Genomic DNA, 15,437 nt, shown 5'->3' with positions numbered 1-15,437 from the left:
CCCAAAATAACTCAATAAATGGGAAAATAAACAGAACCTCTCAAAAGAAGAAATGCAAATGAACAATAAATATATTTAATAATGTCCAGCATCTTTAGCAATTAGGGAAATGAAAATCCAAAATACACTGAAATTTCACTCCAGTTAGGATGGCACCATCAAGAATAAAAACAATAATGAATGCTGGAGAGGATGTGAAGAAAAAGGAACACTTTTACACTGCTGGTGGGATTGAAAATTAGTACAACCACTATGGAAAACAGTATGGAGATTCCTCAGAAGACTGGGAATGAAACCACTGTATGACCCAGCTATACCACTTCTCAATATTTATTTTAAAGAATTAAATTCAGACTATATAGTGATACATGTAAACTCATGTTTATAGGAGCACATTCCACAACAGCCAAACTATGGCTATAGCTTAGGAGTCTGGCAATGTATGAATGAATAAAGAAAATGTAGTGTATATATATATATATATATATATATATATATATATACACACATATACACAATGGAGTTTTATTCAATCATAAGGAAAAATGATGGCTGGGGTTGTGTCTCAGTGGTAGAGCGCTTGCCTAGCACATGTGAGGCACTGGGTTCAATTCTTAGCACCACATAAAAATAAATTAATTAATAAATAAAATGAAGATATTGTGTCCATCTATCACTAAAATATGTTTTAAAAAGAAGAATGAAATTATGTCATTTGAGTAAATGGATAGAACTTGAGAACATTATGATAAGTGAAATAAGTCAAACTCAGAAAGCCAAAGGTCATATTTTTCTCTCATATGTGGAAACTAGAGGGGAAAAAAGAAAAGGAGGGGGAAAATCTCATGAAAATGAAAGGAAAATCAAGAAAGTAGAGGAAAGAAAGTAGGGTGAGGGAGAAGGAGAGGGAAAGGGAAAATACTGGGGAATGATACCGGCCAAATTATATTGTTATATCATGTCCAAGTATGAATATGTAACAATGATTCCCATTAGGTATTGTAATTATAATGCACCAATAAAAATATGGAAAAAACCAAAAACCAATATATTATTTAATATTGTAAATGGTATTCACAATGAAAATGTTATTTTCCATTTGTTCAAATTATTTTGTGAATATTAGTCTTCTACCCAACACACTTGATAATATATTTTTAATTTTAATTTTATTTAGCTTCTTCTGAGTTTTTTATGAAGATAATAATAGACAGATTTGCTTATATTCACTTTCGTATTTGTATTTATCTATTATGTATGTTTGCAGGTATATATCATATATCACTGCACTGCCTGGTTCAATGTGTAGCTTACTGCATTCCATTCTGCATAATGTTGAACATTTTTGTCTCTTTTCTAATTTTAATGTGAATGCTTGTTTCACTATTAAGGGTGGCTTTTGATGTATTGTTTTAACATTGATTGTCAGTTTACAAAAATAAAGTTCTGTTTTCAATTTGCTGAGAATTACTGTTATTGTTGTGGTTGTTGTGTTTTAATGCTGGTTGATTAATTTATTGAATATGTCTTTAATGGATATTTTGTCATAATCCCCCTCTCCTTCCTTTGTTGAGTTAATGTGTGAAATTATATTATGGACCTCTTAAAATTATAAACCAACCTCTTGTGCTTGGGATTAAGCACTACTTTGTCATGTTGCATTATCTATTTTAGCTATTGTTAGTTTGCTATAGATTTCTTTGGTGGGCTTTTGCATTTATATAACTAATTGATGTTGACTAGTGATTTTGCTTTTGCATGTATTTCTTGTCAACAATACTTCTAAAATATTAAGATATTTTTATTCATTTAGTTTGGAAAGTTATTTTATGGCATTTGTCTATTTAATCTGAAACTTCTAATTATTAGCCTATCTTTTTCATATTACCTTTTCACTTTTTCTGTGACTGCAAACATGATATTTCTTCATTCCCAAAGTGGCTTTTCTGTACCTTCTAACATTTTCCACCCATGTTGCAGAGGATTTATCATTATCCTGTGTTTCTAAAGCATTTATTTCTAGCATTTTTTCAATTATATCAATTATTAGTTTCACTAAATGTCTGTACTTATTTTTTTTTTACTTTTCCTTGACAAAGTGGAAAGATATGTGGTTATTTTCTCTTAAGTTAATAATGAAGAAACAATCTTTTCATAAATAACCAGGTTTCATTTGTTATAATTTTAATCCTTGAATGCAATGGATATTCAAATATCCAATGCTTCCAATGGTTCATAAAAGACCTATAACTTTTCAATGTTAGTGTTTTTTAACAAATGTCATCAGATCTATTCAATTCAACTGTTGGAATATCAGATGATTAAGGAAGAGGGAACTGAACCACTGAAGTAAAGAAATTATTATTATGAAAATATATGAACTTTGTTTAAGAGAATAGCATACAATGTAGAAAGAAGCATAAATGACTCTGATTTTGAAATCATACCTGTCTGGATTCAAATCCAGGCTCTGTCACTTATGGCCTGTGTGGTTTTAGGCATGTTCTGCACCTCTCAGGGATTCCATTCTTCTATGTTGAAGCCAAGTGATGCTGTTAGCCAAGTGTTTCCCATCTCCCTTGTTCCAGGCACTTACCCGATAGAACTACCTTCATTTGGGTGGTGCCATGTAAGTGACTAGCTCTGGCCAAACCATTGTTGAGGGATGTGTGCTATTTCTGGGACAGAACATCTTGTTAGTTTGAGACTGGGGCTCTGTTTACATCTGGCACAGTGACAGGCCATTTTTCTAAATGGTGGTTGCTTCATCAATCTCTGAGCCATTCTAGTAGGAAACATTCAGGCCTCAACATCCACCATCCTGTGAAGGATGTGCACCTGCCTGCCATGGACATGTAGTAGGAGTGAAAAATAAGCCACCAAATTTTGAAGGTTGCCTGGAACCACAGTATTAACCAGCCCCTACTGACTCATATATCTCATCTATAAATTAAAATAACACTCTCACACGATTTTTCTGAGGATAAGTTACATGATGATATAGTTGATTAACATATAGTAAGATCTTAAAATATGACAGCTATACTAAATAATAACAAAATGACTCTGGAAAATGTGGGAAAATTGTATAAAATGAAAGGTATTGTGTCTGCCTATCCTGACAGATAAATTTATATCCTGTTTCGAAAAGTGATGCATTTTATTTATTGCTACACATAATACTTTCAAACAACTTGTACTTTTGTAAGCATTTCTTACCATCATGCTATCAGAAATATGTTTATAGGGCTGGGGTTGTTGCTCAATGGTAGAGCATTTGCCTCACATGTATGAGGCAGTGGGTTTGATCCTCAGCACCACATTAAAATAAATAAATAAAAAATAAAGATATTGTGTCCATCTACAACTAAAAATAAAAAAGTAATATGTTTATAAATTGGGGACATCTGTAAAGAATGAAAGGTAGAACTATTAGAGCAGGAGGCTGACTAGTTAAATAAGATAAAATGGGTTGAAGAAAAAGTAACTTCATAATGAGAGTACATTATAATTATCAGTAAACATACATTCCATTTTTCTTTGTAAATATGGGAACAAAATATTAATGTAGTAGAAAATATGTAGTTTGAACAGGTTTTCCCAAAATATTTTCTGAAGTTGAGGTACCTCAACTACTCTCCTCTGGAAAATTGTTCCATTCAGATGTAAATTGGACAAACCACCCCTCTTTTTAAGATTCATGTTTCATATTAGCAAATTATCTAAAAATTTCTTATAATATCAAAATCCTTTCACCTTCATTTGGGTTTGTCCCACATTTCTCTAATGGTTGATCACAGTTCTCTTGTTGCTGTCTCTCAGACTTAGGGTTTTGCAGAATAACCTTGGAAGTGCTGAGATGAGAATAAAATAAAGTGAATTACTTAGGGTGCATGTAAAAAAAGTATCACAAGCTATACTATTTTAAACATTCTATCAATGTATATTTATTTAATATATAAGTAATACTTTATATTTTCCCCCAAATTAATTGTCTTGTCAAGATGATTAAAGCCCTACCATTGTAGTGGTAGAGAATTACAAGATTCAGAATATTTGACATAAATCAAGATACAAAACATAAATGATCTAATAGTTTCAAACACAAATTGACTGTAAATAACTTAAAAGTAGAGCATATAACAAATTTTCTAAAGTCACAAAATACAAATGCAATAATTGAATTAATTCTAATGTTCATGTTATTTCTCCATTGAATATTCTACTATTTAAATCCATCAAATGCCCCATAAATATAAGAACACTCATTTATTTACCAAACTTCACTCATTTAGTGCTACCTTCATGAATTTTGTGACATGTATCACCTATAATTTTACTTAAGATGTTTTCTTAAATTAAGTCACTATTTCTTTGGAATGGAATTTTCAAGGAGTGGAGGAAATAATAGAAAATCGGGGAAAGGGGAGAGCACCACAAGGAAATAGTGTTTGCTTGAACTAGTTTAAGATATTTAGAGATTCCAATCACAATAAAGATTATGGCACCCCACTCCATATACACTCTGGAAAACAACTGAAATTCAAGTAAATACAAGAAAAAAATTCTGAATTGTCACATGAGAGCTCTTATCAATAAACCCAATTCTTGTTTACAAAAGAGCCTCCCTCCCCTTGTTGTTGTTATTGTTTATTTTTAGTGTGTGTGTGGTGGTACTGGGATAGTACCAAGGACCTCAAACACGCTAGGCAAGCACTATTCCACCGAGCCACCTTATCAGTCCCCTTCTCTTTCCTCAGAGAATCAAAAATGAGAAGGAAATTAAGATTGGATTTGGAATTGTCAATAAAAACTGGCATCTAGAAAATGTCTGGTATTATAAGAAACAATAGAGGCAGAGGAAGTCAATGCGAGGCAGATGGCAAATCAGACGGCAAATCAGACAGCAAGAAGCGCCACGACTGGGTTTTAGCAAGGGTGGGAGGAGTGAAGCTCGGTCCCCTCTGTCTTAGAGAGTCCCGCCCTTGAGATGACTGACAGGTCCATGAACCCCGCCCATGCTGCGCTGCTACCCGCCCCTAGTCCCACACTTTGCTGTCCTCTGCCTCTCTTCCCACCATTAACAGTTACTAAGTCCCTGATGAAGGCAGCACTCCTGTGTGCGCTTTCTCTGCCACGTGTGCAGAAGTGTGACCATGATTAGAAAGTCTTCTCCCTACTTCCACCCAACTGTCTCCTCACAACTTCTGGCTGTGTGGTGGCCACTTGGCTACCCTTCAAAGCCCAATTCTTTGAATAAAATTCTACTACCAGATACTGCTCCTCCCACCAGAAAACTGTCCAAGGTGGCAGAATATAAGTTTGTGGAAGGTTGGGATTTGAGCAGAGTCCGATCGATGTTAAATCTGAGCTCTGCCATCGATTGCAGTTCTAAAGATCGGCACTCACTGGGCTGTCTCCTCAGAAGGCCAAGCATGTTGTGGGGGGATGGGTGGTGAGGTGCGGGCAGGGGTGGAGGAGTGATGACGATGGTCCATAGAGATACCTGGGGGGAGGGTACCTGGCAGAAGGGGCAGTTACATGACCATAAGAGCCACATAACCCACAGCTACGGTGTCTTACCTGACTGCCTGGCGCTTGTAGGAAGAGGGCCGCATGATGGCAAGATCCGAGCTACCTCAGGGATTAAGCAAGCTCAGTCTGCACGTGACTGAGAGGGCTGACCAACACGTGACCATAGTGTGGCACATGACAACAGGAACAGCAGCTATAGGGTAGCTACAGTGCTCACGTGACTGTGAACTCTTTGCCTTCTATGTGATAGTAAGAGCCACCTGGCTGCAGAGCTTGGATCTGCAGAGTTCAAAGCTCATGATCTTCACTAGATAGAAGGCTGAACCTGACACTGTGGGGGAGGGAGGCTTGACAAGGAAGCATCATGTATATGACCAGAGATACACATGTCCCTAAACTGTAAGCAACTATAAGACATGAGGGTGGAAGCTTCCACATTCGGGTAGCCAGCAATAACCACATGATGAAAGAATACAGATAACAAGCAGGAATCTGTAGTCACTAGAAAAGCTGGATCCTACCACATGACCATAAGAGAAAAGTAACCCCAGAGACCAAATGATCTCAGCCTTTAAGAGCTTATGGTGTTGACATGACTAGTAGACCAGGGACCACCACATCATTTTAGTGTCCACATGTTGGGAGCATTCATGTGACCAGCAGCCTTAGGAACTCTCAAGGTTCAGAATATTAAACAGGGAAATTTGCATTGTCCTTATGTAAGCCTGGACCTGAACATGAGAGTCAGTGTCTCATAATAGTCATAGTTCATTTTCCATTGCAATATACTATTGGAGATTAGGTTAATCTTTTTAAATTTATTTTATTGTAAACAAATGGGATACATCTTGTTTCTCTGTTTGTACACACAAGAAGTAGAGGCATACCATTTGTGTAATCATACATTTACCTAGGATAATACTTTTTGATACATTTTGTCATTTTGTTCATCCCCCCCACCCCTCTCACTCCTCTTTTCCCTCTATACAGTCCCTCATCCTCCATTCTTAACTCCGTCCCACCCCCATTATGTATCATCATCTGCTTATCAGCAAGATGATCATTCGTTTTGGTTTTTTGAGATTGGCTTATCTTACATAGCATGATATTCTCCAATTTCATCCATTTGCCTGCAAATGCCATAATTTTATTATTTTTTATGACTGAGTAGTATTCCAATGTATATATATGCCACAGTTTCTTTATCCATTCATCAACTGAAGGGCAACTAGGTTGGTTCTACAATCTGGATATTGTGAATTGAGAAGCTAAGAACATTGTTGTGGCTGTATCTCTGTAGTATGCTGATTTTAAGTCCTTTGAGTATAGGCCAAGGAGTGGGATAGCTGGGTCAAATGGTGGGTCCATTCCAAGTTTTCTAAAGAATCTTCACACTGCTTTCCAGAGTGGCTGCACTAATTTGCAACCCCACCAGAAATGTATGAGTGTACCTTTTTCCCCACATCCTCGCCAACACCTAATGTTGCTAGTATTCTTGATAATTGCCATTCTAATTGGGGTGAGATGGAATATTAGGGTAGTTTTGATTTGCATTTCTCTTATTACTAAAGATGTTGAACATTTTTTCATATATCTGTTGATTGCTTATAGATCGTCTGTGAAGTGTCTGTTCATTTCCTTAGCCCATTTGTTGATTGGGTTATTTGTATTCTTGGTATAAAGTTTTTTGAGTTCTTTATAAATTCTGGAAATTAGTGCTGTATCTGAAGTATGAATGGCAACGATTTTCTCCCACTCCGTAGGCTCTCTCTTGACGTTGCTGATAGTTTCCTTTGCTGAGAGTAAGCTATTTAGTTTGAATCTATCCCAGTTATTGATTCTTGTGCTATGGGAGTCCTGTTAAGGAAGTCTGATCCTATGATGACATGTTGAAGATTTGGGCCTACTATTTCTTCTATAAGATGAAGGGTCTCTTGACTGATTCCAAGGTCCTTGATCCATTTGAGTTGAGTTTTGTGCAGGGTGAGAGATAGGGGTTTAGTTTCACTCTGTTGCATATGGATTTCCAGTTTTCCCAGAACCATTTGTTGAAAAGGCTACCTTTTCTCCATTGCATATTTTAGGCACCTTTGTCTAGTGAGAAAATTGGATTGATTTGGGTTTGTGTCTGTGTCCTCTATTCTGTACCATTGATCTACCTGTCTATTTTGGTACCAATACCATGCCATTTCTGTTACTATTGCTTTGTAGTATAGTTGAAGTTCTGGTATTGTGCCACCTCCTGCTTCACTCTTCCTGCTAAGGACTGCTTTAGCTATTCTGGGTTTCTTCTTCTTCCAGATGAATTTCATGATTGCTTACTCTATTTCTGTAAGGTACGTCATTGGGAGTTAATTGGAATTGCATTGAATCTGTATAGCACTTTTGGTAGTATGGCCATTTTGACAATATTAATTCCAAGAACATGGGAGATCTTTCCATCTTATAAGGTTTTCTTTAATTTCTTTCTTTAGTGTTCTGTAGTTCTCATTGTAGAGGTTTTTCACCTCTTTTGTAAGATTGATTCCCAAGTATTTTTTTTTTGGAAGCTATTTTGAATGGGGTAGTTTCCTAATTTCTCCTTCCAAAGATTCATCACTTATGTATAAAAATGCATTGGATTTATGAGCATTGATCTTATATCCTGCTACTTTACTAAATTCACTTATGAGTTCTAAAAGTTTTCTGGTGGAATTTCGTGGTTCCTCTAAATATGTAATCAGGTCATCAGCAAATAGGGGTAGTTTGAGTTCTTCTTTTCCTATTCATATCCCTTTAATTTCCTTGGTCTGTCTAATTGCTCTGGCTAGAGTTTCAAGGCCAATGTTGAATAGAAGTGGTGAAAGAGGGCATCCCTGCCTTGTTCCAGTTTTTAGGGGGAATGCTTTCAGTTTTTCACCATTTAGAATGATATTGGCCATGGGCTTAGCATAGATGGCCTTTACAATGTTAAGGAATGTTTCCACTATCCGTATTTTTTCTAGTGTTTTGAGCATGAAGGGATGCTGTATTTTATCAAATGTTTTTTGTGCATCTATTGAAATAATCATGTGATTCTTGACTTTAAGTCTGTTGATATGGTGAATTACATTTATTAATTTCCAGATGTTGAACCAACCTTGCATCTCTGGCATAAAACCTACTTGATCATGGTGCACTATCTTTTTAATATATTTTTTATTCAATTTGCTAAGATTTTGTTGAGAATTTTTGCGTTGATGTTCATTAAGGATATTGGTCTGAAATTTTCTTTCCTCGATGTGTCTCTGTCTTGTTTAGGTATCAGGGTGATATTGGCTTCATAGAATAAGTTTAGGAGGGTTCCCTCCTCTTCTATTTCATGAAATACTTTTTTTATGAAATACTTTTTGAGAATTATTGGAATGAGCTCTTCTTTAAAGGTTTTGTAGAACTCGGTTGAGAACCCATCTGGTTCCGGACTTTTCTTTGTTGGTAGGCTTTTGATGACTTCTTCTATTTCATTATTTGAAATTGATCTATTTAAATTGTGTATGTCCTCCTGATTCAGTTTAGATAGTGCATATGTATCTAGAAACCTGTTGATGTCTTCAAGATTTTCTATTTTGTTGGAGCACAGATTTTCAAAATAGCTTCTAATTATGTTTTGTATTTCATTCCTGTCTGTTGTGATATTTCCTTGTTCATTCTGAATTTTAGTAATTTGAGTTTTCTCTCTCCTCTTTGTTAGTGTGGCTAAGGCTTTATCAATTTTGTTTGTTTGTTCAAAGAACCAAATATTTATTTTGTCAGTTTTTTCAATTGTTTCTTTTGTTTTAATTTCATATATTTCAGCTCTGATTTTAACTATTTCCTGTTGTCTACTTCTTTTTGTGTTACTCTGTTCTTCTTTTTCTAGGGCTTTCAGCTGTAGGGTTAGGTCGTTCATTTGTTGATTTTTTTCTTCTTTTATTGAATGTGCTCCATGAAATAAATTTTCCTCTAAGTACTGCTTTCATAGTGTCCCAGACATTTTGATATGAGGTTTCTTTGTTCTCGTTTACCGCTAAGAAATTTTTTAATTTCCTTCCTGATGTCTTCTGTTATCCATTCATCATACAATAGCGTATTATTTAATCTCCAGGTGTTGGAGTAGTTTCTGTTTTTTACTCTGTCATTTATTTCTAATTTCAATCCATTATGATCTGGTAGAATACAAGGTAGAATCTCTGTCTTCTTGTATTTTCTAAGAGTAGTTTTATGGCACAATATATGGTCTATTTTAGAGAAGGATCCATGTGCTGCTGAGAAGAAAGTGGATTCACTCTTTGTTGGATGGTATATTCTATAAATATCCACTAAGTCTAAATTATTTATTGTGTTATTAAGATCTATGGTTTCTTTGTTCAATTTTTGTTTGGAAGATCTGTCCAGTGATGAGACAGGTGTGTTAAAATCACCTAGTATTATTGTGTTGTGGTCTGTTTGATTTCTGGAATTGAGAAGGATTTGTTTGACATACATGGATGAGCCAGTGTTCGGGGCATAGATATTTATGATTGTTATGTCTTGCTGATTTATGCTTCCCTTAAGCAGTATGAAATGTCCTTCTTCATCCCTTCTGACTAGTTTTGGCTTGAAGTCCACATTATCTGAAATGAGGATGGATACTCCAGCTTTTTTGCTGTGTCCATGTGCATGGTATGTTTTTTCCCGTCCTTTCACCTGTAGTCGGTGGGTATCTTTTTCTGTGAGATGAGTCTCTTGCAGGCAGAATATTGTTGGATCTTTCTTTTCAATCCAATCTACCAGTCTATGTTTTTTGATTGATGAGTTCAGGCCATTAACATTCAGGGTTATTATTGAGATATAATTTGTATTCTCGGTCATTTGGCTCCTTTTTTTTTTTTTTGACATGACTTAATTTCTCCTTTATTTGGCTGTTCCTTTAGGGTAGTTCCTCCCTTTGCTGATTTACATTGTTGTTTTCATCTCTTCCTCATGGAATATTTTGCTGAAAATGTTCTGTAATGCCGCCTTTCTTTTTGTAAATTCTTTTAGCTTTTGTTTATCATAGAAGAATTTTATTTTGTCGTCAAATCTGAAGGTAAGTTTTGCTGGGTATAAGATTCATGCTTGGCAACCATTTTCCTTCAGAGCTTGAAAAATGTTGTTCCAGGCCCTTCTAGCTTTTAGGGTCTGGATTGAAAAATCTGCTGACATCCTTATTGGTTTTCCCCTGAATGTAATTTGATTCTTTTCTCTCGTGGCCTTTAAAATTCTGTCTTTATTTTGTATGTTAGGTATTTTCATTATAATATGTCTTGGTGTGGGTCTATTGTAATTTTGTGTATTTTGAGTCCAATAAGCCTCTTGTACTTGATTTTCCATTTCATTCTTCAGATTTGGGAAATTTTCTGATATTATTTCATTGAATAGATTGTTCATTCCTTTGGTTTGTTTCTCTAAGCCTTCCTCAATCCCAATAATTCTTAAATTTGGCCTTTTCATGATATCCCATAATTCTTGTAGATTCTGTTCATGATTTCTTACCATCTTCTCTGTTTGGTCAACTTTGTTTTCAAAGTTAAATATTTTGTCTTCAATGTCTGAGGTTCTGTCTTCCAGGTGTTCTATCCTATAGGTTATGCTTTCTATGGAGTTCTTAATTTGGTTTATTGTTTCCTTCATTTCAAGGATTTCTGTTTGTTTGTTTTTTTCATTATCTCTAACTCTTTATTGAAATGATCTTTTGCTTCCTGCATTTGCTCTTTGAACTGTTGAGTGTGATCATTCAAAGTCTGCATTTGCTCTTTCATCTCATCGTTTGCTTCTCTGATCATTTTAATTATGTACATTCTGAACTCCCTTTCTGACATTTCTTCTGCCATGTTGTCATTGGATTTTATTGCTGTAGCATCTAGGTTTGTTTGGGACATTTTCTTCCCTTGTTTTGTCATATTGGTCAGGTATCTACCTCTCTAGTAGTGAAATTCTGGGATATTGCAGATTTCCTCTATTGACTCATATTGTCTCTGTAGATTTCCAATAACTCACCTCCTAGCCTTCAGTAGGCTGAAGTCTTGGAAGAACTTGATAATGCGGTGCTCCACTAGGAAGCTGCCCCTCTAGGGGTGGTGGCCTTCAGGTGTTGTATAGTCCCTGTTAGTGGGCAGAGGCACCTCCACTTGTTTACTGATGATCAGCCAAAGAGGGACTAGACTGCAGACTGGGGCATGACTGATCTGGGCCTGTGTCTCTGGTTCTAATGCCCTGGTGGGAAATACTCGCCCAGCGGGGAAGACTCACCCGGTGAGGAAGATTCGCTGGGCCGCTCTCCTCCCAGAAGTTCCCTGTGGTCCAGAACTACCACCTGTACTGGTAAGCCCTCCTCTGCGATGTTCCCTGGTGTCCTGACCTACCGCCTGAGATGGGGAGCCTGGCCCTGCGAGGGACTCCCTCTCTGAGCAGCCCTCCTCTGCTACATTCCCTGGGGACTGGAGCTACCACCTGGGCCTTGGACCCTCACTGTGTGGCGAAGCCTCTTGCTGTGCGGCCCTCCTCTGCAATGCTCCCAGTTGACTGGGTTCTCGGCTCCAGCAGGGGAGTCTCACTGGGCCACTCTACTCCATGAAGTTCCCTGCGTTTTGGATCTACTGCCCCATCTGGGGAGCCTGACCAGTGGGAGAAACTCACCCCCGGTGGCTCTGAGTTGGTCCCGAGTCTCTCAATACCTCCTCTTCTTGGCTCCTGGGTCTTGTCAAAGGTCCTCTAGCCTCCTGTAGGTGTCTCAGGAAGGGAGTTGCCCTTCTAATGATGATGGCCACGCCCTCAGTAGTAATTCAAAATGCCTGCACCAGCCTATAAAGAAGCCTCTGGCTAGCTCTGGCCCTTCAGCCAGCTTGCTCAGTGATGGTGACAGACCTCAGTGTGATGGTCAGGTGGGGTCACTCGGGGATGGTGTCTGTCTTCAGCCTGGTGGCTGGGCGGATTGGCTGCCCGCCACCTAGCTTCACGAGGCAGGCAGGTTGGGTGCCCGCCTGCTACCTCCGCGATGCAGGTGGCCTGACTCACCCGCCAGCTCGCTCTGCGACTGCAACTGACCAGTGATGGTGCCTGTCCTCGGTGCTGGGGTCAGGCAGGCTCCAGAAGGTGCTGGGCAGCGTCCGAGGCAGAGCAGGACGCCTGGCTGAGGCTTTCGGCTGGGCGTGGGCTCTTCTTCTTCTTGGACTGAGCTGGGGATGCACAGAGTTGAAGGAAGTGTGGGGGCCACGGGAGTTCCGAGACTAGCGTATTTATAAAGAATAGAGGCTTATTTTGGCTTATGTTTTTGGAGGTGGGGAAGCGCAAAACCATGGTACCAGCATCTGCTCAGACTTGGATAAGGGTCTTATGCTGCATGATAACATGGAGGAAAAAAAGCACAGGGTATAGGAGCATTGGGGAAGAGGGAAAAATGAGGGGGGGGTGACTACCCTTTATAGTAACCCACTCTCAAGGAAACTACGGTAATCTGAAGAGAACTGCATTAATACCTCTTAATGAACTAATCACCCCTAAAATTTCCCACCACCTCTTCATCAATGGAAATCAAATTTCAACTTGATAAAAAAAAAAGAAAAGAACAAAAAAAATTCAACTTGAGTTTCAGAGAGAATAAACTCATATTAAAACCATAGCTCTAGTTAATAATTTATATAATAAGATCTCACACTCTCCTACTACCAATAGGACTTCTATTTTATTTCATGATACTTTACCATTCTCTTTAAAATATTTTAACTGACCCATTAAAATTATATATATTTTCAGGTTACCATGTGATATATATATATATATAAATATATATATTTATATGATATAAATATATATATAATACACACACACATATATATAATTATGAAATGCTCAAATCGGTATAAACATATCTATCCCATCAAATTTTTATCATTTATTTATGATAAGAACATTCAAAGGACTTTATTTTAGCTTTTGGGGGAGAAGTTAAACCCAGGTCCTTGTACATGCTAGGCAAGTACTCTACCACTGAGCTACATCCCAAGCCCTTTATTTTATTTTAATACAGAGTCTCATTAACTTTTCCAGGCTGGCTTTGAACTGAACTTGAGATTCTGATGCCTCAGTCTCCTGAGTAGCTGAGATTATAGGTGTGCACCACTTCACTCAGCTTTATTTTGGTATTTAAAAAAATATGCAATATATTTTTTATTATCTGTAGTCAACCTGATACCAGAACACCAGACTTGCTCCCCACCTAACTTTAATTTGGTTCCTTTTAAACTTTCTCTAGCTCTCCCTCCACTCTACTGTCCCAATCCTCCAAAAACCACCCTTCTACTCTCAGTTGCTATGAGATCAACATTCTTTTAGATTCCATATGTGAGTGAGATCTTGCAGTACTTATCGTTCTGTGCCTGGCTTATTTCAATTAATTATTTTAATGTCAATGCTATGCTCTTTTTATTACTATTGCTCTGTGGTATATTTTGAAGTCAGGTAGTGTAATGCCTCCTTTTTGTTCTGTTTAATCAATATTGTTTTGGATATTCAGAATTATTTATGGTCACATATGAATTTTAGGATTTTTGCTAGTTCTGAGAAGAAATTCCTTAGTATTTTGATAGGAATTACATTGAATCTGTAGTTTGTTTTGGGAAATACAGGTATGTTAATGATATTTATTCATTCAATCAATCTATCTGAGATATCTTTCTACTCCTTTATATCCCCTTTAACTTTCTGTCTTTTTATCTATCATCTATCTATCTATCTAGTATTGTGACTAAACCCAGGGGCACTTTACCACGGAGCTACATCCCAAATCATTTACATTTTTTAACTGGAGACAGGGTCTTGCTCAATTGCCTGGTCTCAAACTTGTGTTCCTCTTGCCTTAGTCTACTGGGTAGCTGGGATCACAGGAGTGTGCCACCTTACCTGGCCTCTTTACTTTCTTTCACTAATGTTTTATCATTTTCATTATAGATATATTTCACATTTGGTAAATTATCCCTAAGTATTTTATTTTCATATGTGTATAGTTATTAGATATAGGATCAATTTACTAATTTCTTTTAAAGATAATTTGCAATTGGTGTATAGCAATGCTACTGTTTTTCCTATGCTGATTTAGTATCTAGCATTGCTGAATTCATTTATCAGCTGCAATAGTTTTTTGGTGGCAATTTTGGGGTTTTCTATATATAAGATTTTGTTAGTTTTCCATTACTGTGACAAAATGCCTGACAGAAATCAACTTAAAAGAAGGAAAGTTTGGGGTCAATGTGAAAGATTTCAGTCCATTGTTAGCTGGTTACATTCCTTTTAGGCCTGTGGCAAGGCAGAACATTATGTCAGGGATCATGGTGGATCAGAGCCGCTTACCTCATGGTCAGGAAGCAGAGAGAGAGGGAGGAAGGGACAAAATAAACCCTTTAAAGTCATGTCCCACTTACTTACTTATTACAAATATTTCCCACCTCCTAAAGGTTCCACTAGCACACAATAGTGTCACAGGCTGGCAAGCAATAATTTAGCACATGGCCTTTGGAGGACGTTTCATATCTCTGAATGTGAAGCATCCCCCAAAGACTCATGTGCAACAATATTCAGAGTTGCGGATTTTAGGGAGTGATTGGATCATGAGGACACTTCATCAGTGTATTAATATCCATTGATAGCTGAATGTTCTACTGAGGGTGGTGGAAATTATAAGAAGGTGGGACAAGTTTGGAGGGAGTAGATCACTGATGATATGCCCTTGGGGATTATATTTTCTCCTTGGGTCCTTCCCCCTCTCTCTTTCTCTATTTCTTCCTCTCTTTTCATCTTTCCTTTTCAGCTTCCCTGAGGTGAGCAGCTTTCCTCTGCTATGCCTTTCCACCATGATGTTCTGCCTCACCTCAAGACCAAAGTAATTGAGC

At 37.4% G+C, this 15,437-nt stretch overlaps 1 protein-coding gene across 1 annotated transcript in view; it reads right to left on the bottom strand.

The window, feature by feature from the left end:
* The window catches only part of LOC306651090 (nuclear RNA export factor 2-like), a gene marked incomplete at both ends in the record, with an annotated part of 37,974 nt that extends 23,071 nt beyond the window's left edge, over positions 1–14,903 (bottom strand). Inside the window, 2 exons of the mRNA XM_079123614.1 lie at positions 12,568–12,779; positions 14,899–14,903. Coding sequence (XP_078979740.1) covers positions 12,568–12,779; positions 14,899–14,903 — 217 coding nt within the window. The remainder of the gene's footprint in view (positions 1–12,567; positions 12,780–14,898) is intronic.
* Positions 14,904–15,437: the final 534 nt, after the last annotated feature.

Source organism: Sciurus vulgaris (assembly GCF_902686455.1).
Source record: "Sciurus vulgaris genome assembly, chromosome: X".
Classification (NCBI taxonomy): domain Eukaryota; kingdom Metazoa; phylum Chordata; class Mammalia; order Rodentia; family Sciuridae; genus Sciurus; species Sciurus vulgaris.
The sequence above is the reverse complement of the archived record's forward strand: the minus strand, read 5'-3'. Positions and strand labels throughout refer to the sequence as shown.